General features: G+C 49.4%; 1 protein-coding gene across 1 annotated transcript; it reads left to right on the top strand.

The window, feature by feature from the left end:
• Positions 1 to 3301: 3301 nt before the first annotated feature.
• Positions 3302 to 11166, top strand: Star (steroidogenic acute regulatory protein). Its single transcript, XM_028854842.2, has 7 exons — positions 3302 to 3891; positions 4910 to 5017; positions 5239 to 5366; positions 6587 to 6745; positions 6882 to 7066; positions 7460 to 7553; positions 8711 to 11166. Exons 1-7 carry the CDS (start codon positions 3828 to 3830, stop codon positions 8822 to 8824), a joined length of 852 nt encoding a protein of 283 aa, XP_028710675.1. The 5' UTR covers positions 3302 to 3827; the 3' UTR covers positions 8825 to 11166.
• Positions 11167 to 11599: the final 433 nt, after the last annotated feature.

Genomic DNA, 11599 nt, shown 5'->3' on the forward strand with positions numbered 1-11599 from the left:
GGTGAGGACAGCCAGGCGCCCTGAGCCATCAGGAGGTGAATGACAGATGTTCCCCCGAGGCCGCCGTAGCTGCAAGCCACAGATGTCAGGTGTGGAGAATGTGTGTCAGAGGATCCGAGAAAACATCTCAAGAGCTCCATGGGTCTGAGCGGGGAAGGGGGGGCTTGTTGTCCTGCTGACTTCCGGGCACTTGAACTGCAGTGTCCACCTTGCATGTCCCCACTCCGGAGAGGCCTTTTCTATCAGGGGGAAAAAAATGGTGGTTTTGCGGGTGCTTGCTTTTCTCTGTTGAGTAGGTCTTCACGTTTACCAAGTAAATTTCGGGTTTCATGGGCGTGCACTTGTCCTAGCTACCAGGGAAGCAGAGGCAGGACCAGCCTCCACAACATAGTGAACTCCCCAATTTTTAAAAAAAAAAGAATTTTTTTTTTTTCATTTCACATGCCAATCACAGATCCTCCTCTTCCCTCCTCCCACCCCCATTTCCTCCTACAACAAGGTAAGGCCTCCCATGGGGAATCAGCAGAGCCTGGTACATTCAGTAAAGGCAGGTCCAAGCCCCTTCCTCTGCCTCAAAGCTGTGCGAGGTGTCCCACCATAGGTAGTGGGCTCCAAAAAGCCAGCTCATGCACCAGGATGGATCCTGATCCTACTGCCCAGGGACCCTTAAGCAGATCAAGCTACACAACTGTCTCACTTATGGAGAGGCCTAGTCCAGTCCCATGGAGACTCCACAGCTGTTGGTCTCAAGTTCACGAATTCCCACTAGTTTGATTTGGTTGTCTGTGTAGGTTTCCCCATCGTGCTATTGATGCCCTTGCTCATAGAATCCCTCTTCCCTCTCTCCGACTGGACTCCTAGAGCTCGGCCTGGTGTTTGGTTGTGGATCTCTGTATCTGCTTCCATCAGTTACTGGATGAAGGCTCAATGAAAACAGTTAGGGTAGTCACCGATCTGATTACCAGGGTAAGCCAGCTCGGGCACCCTCTCTACTATTGCTAGTAGTCTAAGCTGGAACTCCCCAATTTTAAAGAGGGCCTAGAGGGATGGTTTAGGTTCAGTGGTTAAGAGCACTGGCTGCTTTTTTTCCGGTTTGGTTTCTAGCACCCACATGGCAGTCCACAACTGTTCACTCCAATTCCAGGGGACCTGATGCCCTCTTTGGGCCTCCATGAGACCCTGGCACACAAATGGTACACAGAAATGCATTGAGGGAAAATACGAAGTAAAATTATAAAGAAATAGCTCCCCCTACCCCCTCAAAAAAAAAAAAAAAAAAAAAAAAAGCCAGGCATGCTGGCACGAGCCTTTAGCCACAGAACTCAAGGGGTAGGCAGGGAGAGAGATGGAAGTACTGAGCTGGGGTGACCCACCCCTTTAATGTCAGCACTGAGGGAGGCAGAGGTAGGAGGATTTCTGTGTGGCGCTTCTTCCTTCCTCAGCTTTGAGTCCCGGTGAGTCATGGTCATACTCCCAGGGTCATAATTGAATATTCATAGGGGACATTCAGTATAGGCTGGTTGAGTAGTTAATGGCGCTCCCTTTTGTGCTCTGAAGTCTTGCCCCTCTCCCTGCCTGCTCTGTACGTCTGGACTCCTTTCATGTGGAGTATGCTCTACTCAAAAGGGAGGGCCAGATTTAGATGCCCAGAATCAGAGGACATTCCAGACTTTTCTTGACCTTTTTGCTCAGAGGAACGGCAAGAGTTAAGTAGTCATTCGGCCTGGAAAGGACAGGGAAAGCAAGCCTTGGCCCTGGGGGAGGTCATCCAACACCCCCTCCCTGAGTCAATGGCCGTCTCTGACATCAGCAACAGCTGTACGCCTCGGTGTTCCAGTGTGCCCACACTACCCCCTCCTCCCTCTGAAAGCCATAATTCTCCACAGAATGGCAATAGCAGGACCTTGAACATTATCTGAACGGCCTGTCCCACTCACCCCCCTCCCAACTGCCTAGCACCTTCCCTGAAGGAAGGCCCACGTGCATCTGAGGCTACACGTGTACCAAGCAATGGGTAGGGAGAAGCCTGGGTAGCCAAGCCTGCCAGCACCCGCTCCTGCCTAGGCACAGGCTGCAGTTTGGAGAAGGAAGCAGTATCTGTGTCTGGGATGTAGCACCGCGCGCCTGGAATCCCAGGACTGGGGAGATAAAGGCAGGAGAATTGGGATCTCAAGGCTTATCTCAGCTACGTAGCATGGTTGAGGCCAGCCTGGTTTAGACATCCGGCTTAAAACGACCCCACAAAGAGACAGGTCAAGCGTGGGGTCACACCTTTCCAGTGGCACTGAGTGGGAGAGTGTGCGTCAGGGACAAGTCACAAGAAAGCAGGATGGACAAAGATGAACAGGGAAGAAGTGGAGTCATAGTGGGTCTTAGGGACTCGATCTGGGGACCTCAGGTGCCTGCAGGCAGTCCCTCACAGGACCTCTCACACAACTTTACCCGGCCAGAAATGTAGGCTGTACGACTCAGCGGTCCTGTATGGCTTCATATTCGTCTCTTTTATCCAATTGCCCTGAGGGGGGTGGGTCTTGTCCTGCCTCGGGATGGTAGTCACAGGATGCAGAGGTCAAATGCTGCTCCCGGGGTTAGGGGCAGGGTAAGGCTAAGGAGACCGATGGTAACATTCTTGCCATAGGAATTTATTTGGCTTAGAAGCAGCCTCACGGCACCTCTGAAAGGAAGAGATCTTGGGAGCTTTTTTTCCTGCCTGCCATGTCTGGGACCAACCAAGGCACTTCAAAGGCTCCATGGATCTTTGCCCAGGACCACAGGATCCCCTACCTGCAAAGACTGATGGGAGCGGATATCTAAGTACTTTGTCTTTCCCACCCTTTCTGCACAGGCCAAGTCCTGTAGCAGGGCTGGCCCAGCCTCAGCTGCTTGGGGTAAGGGTGAGGAAGGAGCAGGGTGTAGCCTAGGCCCAAGTTACTCTCTGCTAGAGAGCTTACAGAATGGGTCAACATATCCGGACAGTCCCCTAAAATGAGAACGTAGAACGGGCCTTTGGGAATGGGGATTTGTATCAATGAGTGAGCAAGTAAACCGTTGAACACACGGGGTGCTCAGGACACTGGTGGAAGGAAGGACCCAAGGCTACCCATGCCACTGACATCCTGTTTGTTCTTGAGCCGGTCACCATCACCCTCCGAGCCTGACCGATGGTCTTGCAGTTTTTTTTTTTTTTTTTGAGACAGGTCTTTCTATGTAGCCCTAGCTGTCCTGAAACTTACTATGTAGACCAGGCTGGCCTCAAACTCACAGAGGTCTACTTGCCTCTGCCCCAGAGTGCTGGGATTAAAGGTGTGCACCACCACCACGCCTGACTCTGGTCTTGCAGCGTTAACTTACCCATCCTGGTTCACTCCCTTGGCCAGTGTTTCTGTGTAGAGGCGATCCACCTCAGTTAGTGGCATTTAAGTGAATGCTGAATCTGGAGCTTGAGGACTTAAACGTTTGCATTTAAAACTCTTGAGAAGCCATATGCCCTCTGTCAAACTGCCCCATCTTAGTGGCCTGTCCGTCCCCCCACGCCACCCCCCCATCCACTGAGTCTGGCCCTCTCTGCTCCCTTCTACGCACTCTGCCCCCTCCCACCTTGGCCAACACTGCCGTGTGAGGCAATCGCTCTATCCTTGACCCTCCGCACGGTGACTGATGGCTTTTTTTATCTCTGAGCGATGATGCACAGCCTTCCGCTGGAAGCATTTAAGGCAGAGCGCTTGATTCAAGCCACAGCTGCAGGACTCAAGACCTTGAGCGGCTCAGCAAGAACAAGTCCTTGATTGCAGCCGTAATTACAGGCCTGCCGCATCTGCCAGGAAAGCATGTTCCTAGCCACATTTAAGCTGTGTGCCGGGAGCTCCTACAGACATGTGCGCAACATGAAAGGTGAGTGTTTGGGGGGGGGGCGTGAGAGCTTGCCAAGAGCCTCCAGGCACTATGGTTTTGTAGGAAAGCTCCTGGACAGGGGAACATGCCACCTAGGCTTCGGTCCCAGTTGTCCCCCTTACTAGGTGAGTCTGGGTAAGTCTTTTCCCTTCTGGACCTCAGTTTTTCACCCCCAAAATTAGGCTGGATAGTAAGGTACTGTATCTCACCGAAGTCCTGTCATTTCTGGCCTCCGCTCCAGGACCCCAGTTGTTCTGGAGCTAGTTCTGATGTTGCCCTCCTTCAGGATTGGACCAGGTCTGAACCAAGGGTCCCAGGCAGGTCTTTGCCACAGTGGTAGAGAAAGGCAGAAGCCAGCCTTGACTCTTAAGAAGCAGTTGCCTGGCAAGCCCAAGACACTGTCTGGGAAGAGGAGCATAAGAAAGACAGGAGAAAGCTGGGCGGGGGGTGGCGCACACCTTTAATCCCAGCACTCAGGAGGCAGAGCCAGGCGGATCTCTGTGAGTTCGAGGCCAGCCTGGTCTACAGAGGGAGATCCAGAACAGCCAGGGCTGTTACACAGAGAAACCCTGTCTCAAAAAAAAAAAAAAAAAAAAGGCAGGAATTTTGGGCAGCATATCTACAAGGCAAAGGTGGCATCGGCGTTGGGTTGGGGGTGGGGTGTTGTCACTCAAGAGGCAGATCTTGGTAGTGGAGTAACCCTCAGGAGACCGATGTATCCTGCTCCATACCCAGTCAGTGACTCACTGAGCAGTCTTTTTCTGGTTTACGACAGGCCCAGGTAAACGTCTGTGTCTAGGCAGGGCCAGGTTTGACCAGATGGAAAAGAGATTTCTAGGCCCTGGAGGTGCTGGGGGAAGTTTAACCCTGAACTTGGATTTAAAGACACGGCTCCAGTTCAGGTCCCTGCTGGAATCTGTTCCTGAGCCAGTTTGCTCCTCTGGGATGAGTGGACTGGATGGCCCCTCACTATGGGACTTTCTAGTTCCTTGACAAAAATGTCCTTCCCTCTCTGCAGGACTGAGGCACCAAGCCGTGCTGGCCATTGGCCAGGAGCTGAACCGGACACTGGGGGACCCCAGCCCTGGATGGATCAGTCAGGTTCGGCGTCGGAGCTCTCTGCTTGGTAAATGTTGGGGCTTCTGGGCTTCCGGCCGCGATGGGGCTTAGGCTCCCGAGGCCTGCCTTCTCCCTGCCTTGGCTCCCTAACTCCTCTGTCTACCTTGACCTTCTTTGACCTTCAGACAGGCCCCTGTGCCTTTGATCTTGTCTCTTCTGAGGACTGAGCACATTCAGAGGGCCAAGAGATGAGAGCTGAGATCTTTCTTTTGGTGGCTGTGCATACAGGTTCTCAGCTGGAAGCGACACTCTACAGTGAGCAGGAGCTGTCCTACATCCAGCAGGGAGAGGTGGCCATGCAGAAGGCCTTGGGCATCCTCAGCAACCAGGAAGGCTGGAAGAAGGAGAACCAGCAGGTGAGCGGGGGTGGCTGTCAGGAACCCGGATGGTCCCACTGACGTGTTCAGCGCTTGCTGGGATTCCTACCTCATTCACGGTTGATAAAAAGCCACGTAGTTTTATTTTGAGAACTCTCCTAAGAACTTGTTCTCAGGTTGGGGTGAGGGTGCACACCTTAAATCCCGGCAGCACTCAGGAGGCAGAAGCATGGGGATCTCTGGGAGTTTGAGGCCAGCCTGATCTCTGTAGCAAGTTCCAGGCCAGCCAGGGATAGTGAGACCCTGTCTCAAAACAAACAAACAAGCAAAGAATAGCTTCTCAGATAACCCTCCTCCATAAGACCTGATTGAGAAACACTGTTCCTAGTTTTTAACTACCCTCCAAATGCTGTACACTCACCCAATAGAAACCGTGCGCTATGGAGACTCCATGTGCGTTGGAGAACATACTACCCAGTATTTACAATGCTAGTGTATAGTCTGTACCGTTCAGCCCACCCTGCAGATGAACTTGCAGAGGTAATGTGGGCTTAGGCTGCCACAGAGCTAGAGGACACAAAAGTGGCCCAGTATCGGCTGAAGCCCTGCCCTCAATGTTGTATCCCTTGCTGGGAGCCAGTAAGTAACAAGACTTAGGTTAAAACCAGTAGCTCTACTATTAGATCTACTTTGGTGACCTTATCTCCAGCAAAAGTTTACACACTATTCATCACCCAAAGTTCAGATGAAACATCTTATTGCTCAAGTTCTTATAGTAGTGGAAATAATAGTTTAGGAGTCAAAAAATCTGGGATCCGGGCTCAGCACTGCTCGTTGCTAAGGGTCCCTGGGCAAGTCATTGAAACTTTCTGGCCCCACATTCTTCTGAAATAAAATGACATATATATTAATAAACAAACAAAAAACCCCAATGTTCCCTCTCTCTAATTGGCTAGTCGTAGAGCAAACATTTTACACCCCAGGTCTGTCCTTTGGACTCCTTGAGCTTTGAAGTATGGGTCATGTCAGTTGGACCTGCCCGTGGTACCAACATTCATCACTAAGCCAAGGCAGTCTTGAGTGGCTATACAAGGCCTGGGGGCAGCGCTGCTTACCTACTGGATCCTCACCAGGTAGAGATCCAGGTCCCCAGTGCTCCGCTTAGACTTGCTGGTCCCTTTCCCAGTACTGTCTAAGACCTAGGCCGGGAGTGATTTTTCTCTCGCCTTCAACCCGTGGCTCTCTTTTGGCCCTAACAGGAAAATGGGGATGAAGTGCTAAGTAAAGTAGTCCCGGATGTGGGCAAGGTGTTTCGGTTGGAGGTGGTGGTAGACCAGCCCATGGACAGACTCTACGAAGAACTGGTGGACCGCATGGAGGCAATGGCAGAGTGGAACCCAAATGTCAAGGAGATCAAGGTGAGGCGAAGGAAGCCCAGGTGTGGCCAGCAGGGACCCAAGAGAGTGCAGTCTAACAGGCAGGCCAAAGGCATCCCAAACTGTGGGCGCTTAGCCCACCACTGGCTGGGTCCTGACTCTGATTCCCTTGTATCAGGTCCTACAGAAGATTGGCAGAGACACAGTCATCACCCATGAGCTGGCTGCAGCAGCGGCCGGAAACCTGGTGGGGCCCCGGGACTTCGTGAGCGTGCGCTGTGCCAAGCGCAGGGGCTCCACCTGTGTGTTGGCAGGCATGGCCACACTCTGGGGGGAGATGCCCGAACAAAGCGGCGTCATCAGGTAAGGCTGGCAGCTGTCTCCCAACGGCGCTGTCATAATCCAGAGCCCCACCTCCAAGAAACCAATCCCTAACCTCATTCTCCCCTCAACAATGAAGGCCCAGAGCGGCCCCACTTCAGCAGCCAATTGGTTTGTTCTGATCCACCCAGTAACTTCTAGAAATTTTCATTTTCTAAAGCAAGGGGCAGGCAGGCTTCTGTGTTCTGACAACCAGGGGGCGTAGCAGGAGGCCTCAGCTCTAACCAGCAGGTTCTGATGAGCTGGCAGCCACGCCAGCTGTTAACCAGTACTTTCGATGAAGTACTTCTCACAGGGGACTCTAGAAATGTGCGAGTGTCGTTGATCAGCAGACCTCTCACCCGTCTTCCTGCCTTGACTGCTCTTCATTCCCAGAGCTGAACACGGTCCCACCTGCATGGTGCTTCACCCACTGGCTGGAAGTCCCTCAAAGACTAAATTCACTTGGCTGCTCAGTATTGACCTCAAGGTGAGGGGCGTGGGAGATGGCCTGGGAGTGGGGAGTAGTGACAGAAACATGCTCTTGTTCCCCAACATAGAGGAGAAGGTGTCCTCTTGCATTTTTTTTCTTGATTTTTAAAACACTTTATTATTGTTGTGTGTGCGTGATGTGTATGTGTGAATGCAGGCGCTCATATGTCAACAGCAATGTGGAGGTCAGGGGCACTCTTGACTTGGGGTTCTCCTTCCTCCTGTACGTGGGTTCCAGTAATTGAACTCATATGCTACGCCTGTGAGGCCAGCACTGTGACCCACCGAGCCATCCTGCCTGTCTTCCTTTTGCATTCTGATAGAATCCCGGGCTGTTGGATAGGCAACGGATGTAAATATGGCCTGCTAATCTACCATTGTAGAAGCCTGCAAAGGCTTCCTCTCACCTCATCTAAAAAGCTGTGTGCAGTATCTAAAATTTCAGTACTTAGAGGCAGAAGTAGGAAGATCACACGTTCAAGATTCCAGGACCTACTGAAATGGTTAAAAAAGAAAATCAATTTCATGTATAAATATGGCCATTTAGAAAGAGGCGATCTAGGTTGGGTGGGGGGTGGCGCATGCTTTTAATCCCAGCACTCAGGAGGCAGAGGCAGGTGGATCTCTGTGAGTTCGAGGCCAGCCTGTGTTACAGAGCGAGTTCCAGGACAGGCTCCAAAGCTACACAGAGAAACCTTGTGTCAAAAAAAAAAAAAAAAAAAAAAAAAAAAAAAAAAAAAAAAAGAAAAGAAAAGAAAAGAAAGAGGCTAACTTAGGCCCAAAAGGGAGGTAATGGGAAAGGCAAATCGACTTCTCAGGATCACACAGCTGGGAATCCTGTCTCTAACAATAGAGCAACAAAGGTTGCACCTCTAAACAGGAAGACCAAACCCTGTTGGGTGTTCTGCTGTGTCAGAGTACAGGAGGAGGAGAACAGTATCCACAAGTACCAATGCTCACTGGCATGGTGGCGCACGCCTTTGATCCCAGCACTCAAGAGGCAGAGGCAGGCGGATCTCTGTGAGTTCGAGGCCAGCCTGGTCTACAGAGTGAGTTCCAGGACAGCCAGGGCTACACAGAGAAACCCCGTCTCGAAACCCCGACCACCACCCAAACAAAAACAAAAAGACACCAACGCTCTTGTCTCTGCTCCAGGGGTGGCTGCCGAAGACCATCATCAACCAGGTCTTATCACAAACCCAGATGGAGTTTGCCAACCACCTGCGCAAGCGCCTGGAGTCCAGCCCTGCCTCTGAGGCCAGGTGTTAAGGACCTGACCCACTGCATCAACCTGCAGCAGGCCGTCAGCAGACTCCCGCAGGAAGCCTGCAAGTCTGTTTCAGATCTTCAGGGGATGACAACAGGGCTGTCAGTGTCATCCGACACCAGGACTAGCTGGTAAAAAAAAAAAAAAAAAGACCATCAGGAAAACAGAGATGAAGCCCAGAGGGAAAGACCTCTGGCCTCTCCACCCATTAGCTGTGAAGTGAAGGCTAAGGGATAGACATCTGGTAAACCTTTCTTCTAGGCTCGTCTATGCTCACTTAAAAAATCCTGCTCAAAATGCCAGTAGCTGATGTGACAAGGCGGGCTGCTAAGGATCAGGAACTGTTGTCTTATGAGCTCAAAATGCCACTGCCTAAAGCGGTGTGTGCACAATGCAAGTTTTTACCCAGGGACCTCCAGTGACCTTTTGCCCCTCCATAAAAGGCCCAGAACATCAAGCTACCCACAAACGGACCCTTCTAGAATATGTATCCTCTTTTCTCTAAGGAGAAACGAAACTAATTATTATGCTGGCTTCTCTACTTATTCCATCACAATAAAGCACCATACATGCAAATTCCAGCTTGTACTTGTCAAGTCCTGCTCTACAGAATCTGTGCTGGGAGTCACAGCTTCATTAGAGTTCTGGACCAAGACTGTGGCTTCGAATTTCCTAGTTCATCAAAGGGAACACTTCTGGAGATTTATCATTGGATTGTTTAGACTCTTTCCTAAAAATTTAATTTTCTAACAAACACAGCTCTAAATTAGTTCTTAAAGAACTCTAACCTCAAGCCAGTATGATGGCACACGCCTTTAATCCCAGCACTCGGGTGGCAGAAATAGGTGGGTCCCTGTAACACTGAGGCCAGCCTGGTCTACATCGGAGAGCCAGAGCTACACGGTGAGACCCTGTCTCAAAAATACAAAACGGATTGGAGAGATGACTGAACAGTTGGGAGCACTGGCTGCTCATTTGGGGATACAGGTTCAATTCCAACAACACACTGCAGCTCACAACTGTACTTCCAGACCCAGGGAACCTCTTCTGTGGGCACCAGGCACACACATGGTACACAGACATACATACAAATATGCAGGCTGAACATCCATAATCATTAGAAAAAACTCTAGTCAGGCATCATGGCCTCAACAGCTGTAATCTCAACACTCCAAATGACGACACAGGTGAATTGCCTTAAGTTTCAGGCAAGCTTGATCCACTGTGAGACCAGTCCACAACGAACAAAAAGAAAACTCTTTAGAGCTATCAGTTAAGATTAATAGCCCTAAAAGAGGAAGATTATAACAGGGCTTTCATTTATCTAATTAAAAGAGTAACACCAAGTAAGAAATACTGACCAATAATGCTAAGATAAAGTAACTATTGTGTATTATTTATGAGGTTAGTTAGGAATACAGATTAGATAGGTGTCAGCTTGGCTACGAGCTAGAAACGTTATTTGAAAAGCTTAAAATACTACCATTTGGGAAGAGAAGATATCTAGAAGGCAATATGGTGATAACAAATTTCTGTTCCAGGAGCCAAAGAAATTATGCTTTAAAGATTTAAGTTGGGGGCCAGCAAAATGACTCAGTGCGTAAATGTTTGCCACCAAGCCTGATGACTGGAGGGTGACTCCTGGACCCCACACAAAGGTGGAAGGAGGGAACTGAAAAACTGATTCCACAGAACTTCCTGACCTCCACGTATTTGCACTCACACCCATACTAGAAATCTTGCACAGAAATACATATATACTGGAATTCCTTTGTTGAATGTGTTAAGGATGGGGAAAAAAAACCCAACTATTAAGACTAAAGCTTTTCACTAGGTAGGCAGCAAACACTTTCATCCGAAGTGCCGTCTCGTCAGCCCATTTTCCTGTCCTTTGTAGTCTTGGTAGTTTCCATCTTTTGCAAAGAATTTTAGCTTATTTAAGAGTAAAGCAGAAGCAGTATGAACACCTATTTATTTATTGAAGTTTTAAGATTTAACAACTGGTATTTATTATAACTCATTCGGATTGCTTCCAGTCTACTTTGGACACAGATAAGACTGCTGCTCATCCAGGAGCTTCAGGGTGAGGAAGGGCAGTTGTAGGGCTTTTCTGACAGAACCGTCATCAGCTAAGGGAACGCAGTCGCTTGCTGAAAGAGTCAGCCCAGCACTAAGTATGCTGGCTTCGAGATTAAAGGCTGATGGTGAAGAAAAGGCCCTTTAGCAAACACTGAACTATGATTTGCTCCTTCACATCCTGTAACTGTATCTTCGTGCTGTCTGATGGTTTACCCCTTTGTTTAACTTTACATTTGAATAAAACTAATTGTCAATGGTAATCTCATTATAGGCACCTACAGATGGGTAGTTATTCTTTGAATCTTTCAAATGAAACTTATTAACACATGCAAGTTCACAACTGTACATACGCTTTTCATTGTTTTGTTTTTCAATATTGTTCATTTGAGACAGGGTCTCACTCACTCTGTAGCCTAGGATGGCTTGGAACTCCTATGAATGCTCCTGCCTCAGACTCTTGAGTACTGGGATTAATAGTATGACCCACCACCATCTGGCCTTTTCTTTTCAGATACTAAGTGTTGTTAAGTAAAGTACTACTTTGGTAACCTTCAACATATGAAAGCCAAATATCCAAACATCTAGTTTTAAATTGAGGTAGAGCAGAAGACTTATACATGGCTATTTATATGCCAACACTTTACCTCTAGTTTCTACTCATAACATCATTGTTTTCTTGGGAGTGCTTCAAACTCCAA

The sequence above is a fragment of the Peromyscus leucopus genome, chromosome 17 (genome assembly GCF_004664715.2).
Source record: "Peromyscus leucopus breed LL Stock chromosome 17, UCI_PerLeu_2.1, whole genome shotgun sequence".
In the NCBI taxonomy this organism is placed as follows: domain Eukaryota; kingdom Metazoa; phylum Chordata; class Mammalia; order Rodentia; family Cricetidae; genus Peromyscus; species Peromyscus leucopus.

Excerpts from the sequence above, each read along its gene's own strand:
- Star (XM_028854842.2), top strand. The coding sequence starts at position 3,828 with ATGTTCCTAGCCACATTTAAGCTGTGTGCCGGGAGCTCCTACAGACAT. Across the intron at positions 5,018-5,238 it reads GCGTCGGAGCTCTCTGCTTG|GTTCTCAGCTGGAAGCGACA; the intron begins GTAAATGTTGGG and ends CTGTGCATACAG. Across the intron at positions 7,554-8,710 it reads TGCTCAGTATTGACCTCAAG|GGGTGGCTGCCGAAGACCAT; the intron begins GTGAGGGGCGTG and ends TCTCTGCTCCAG.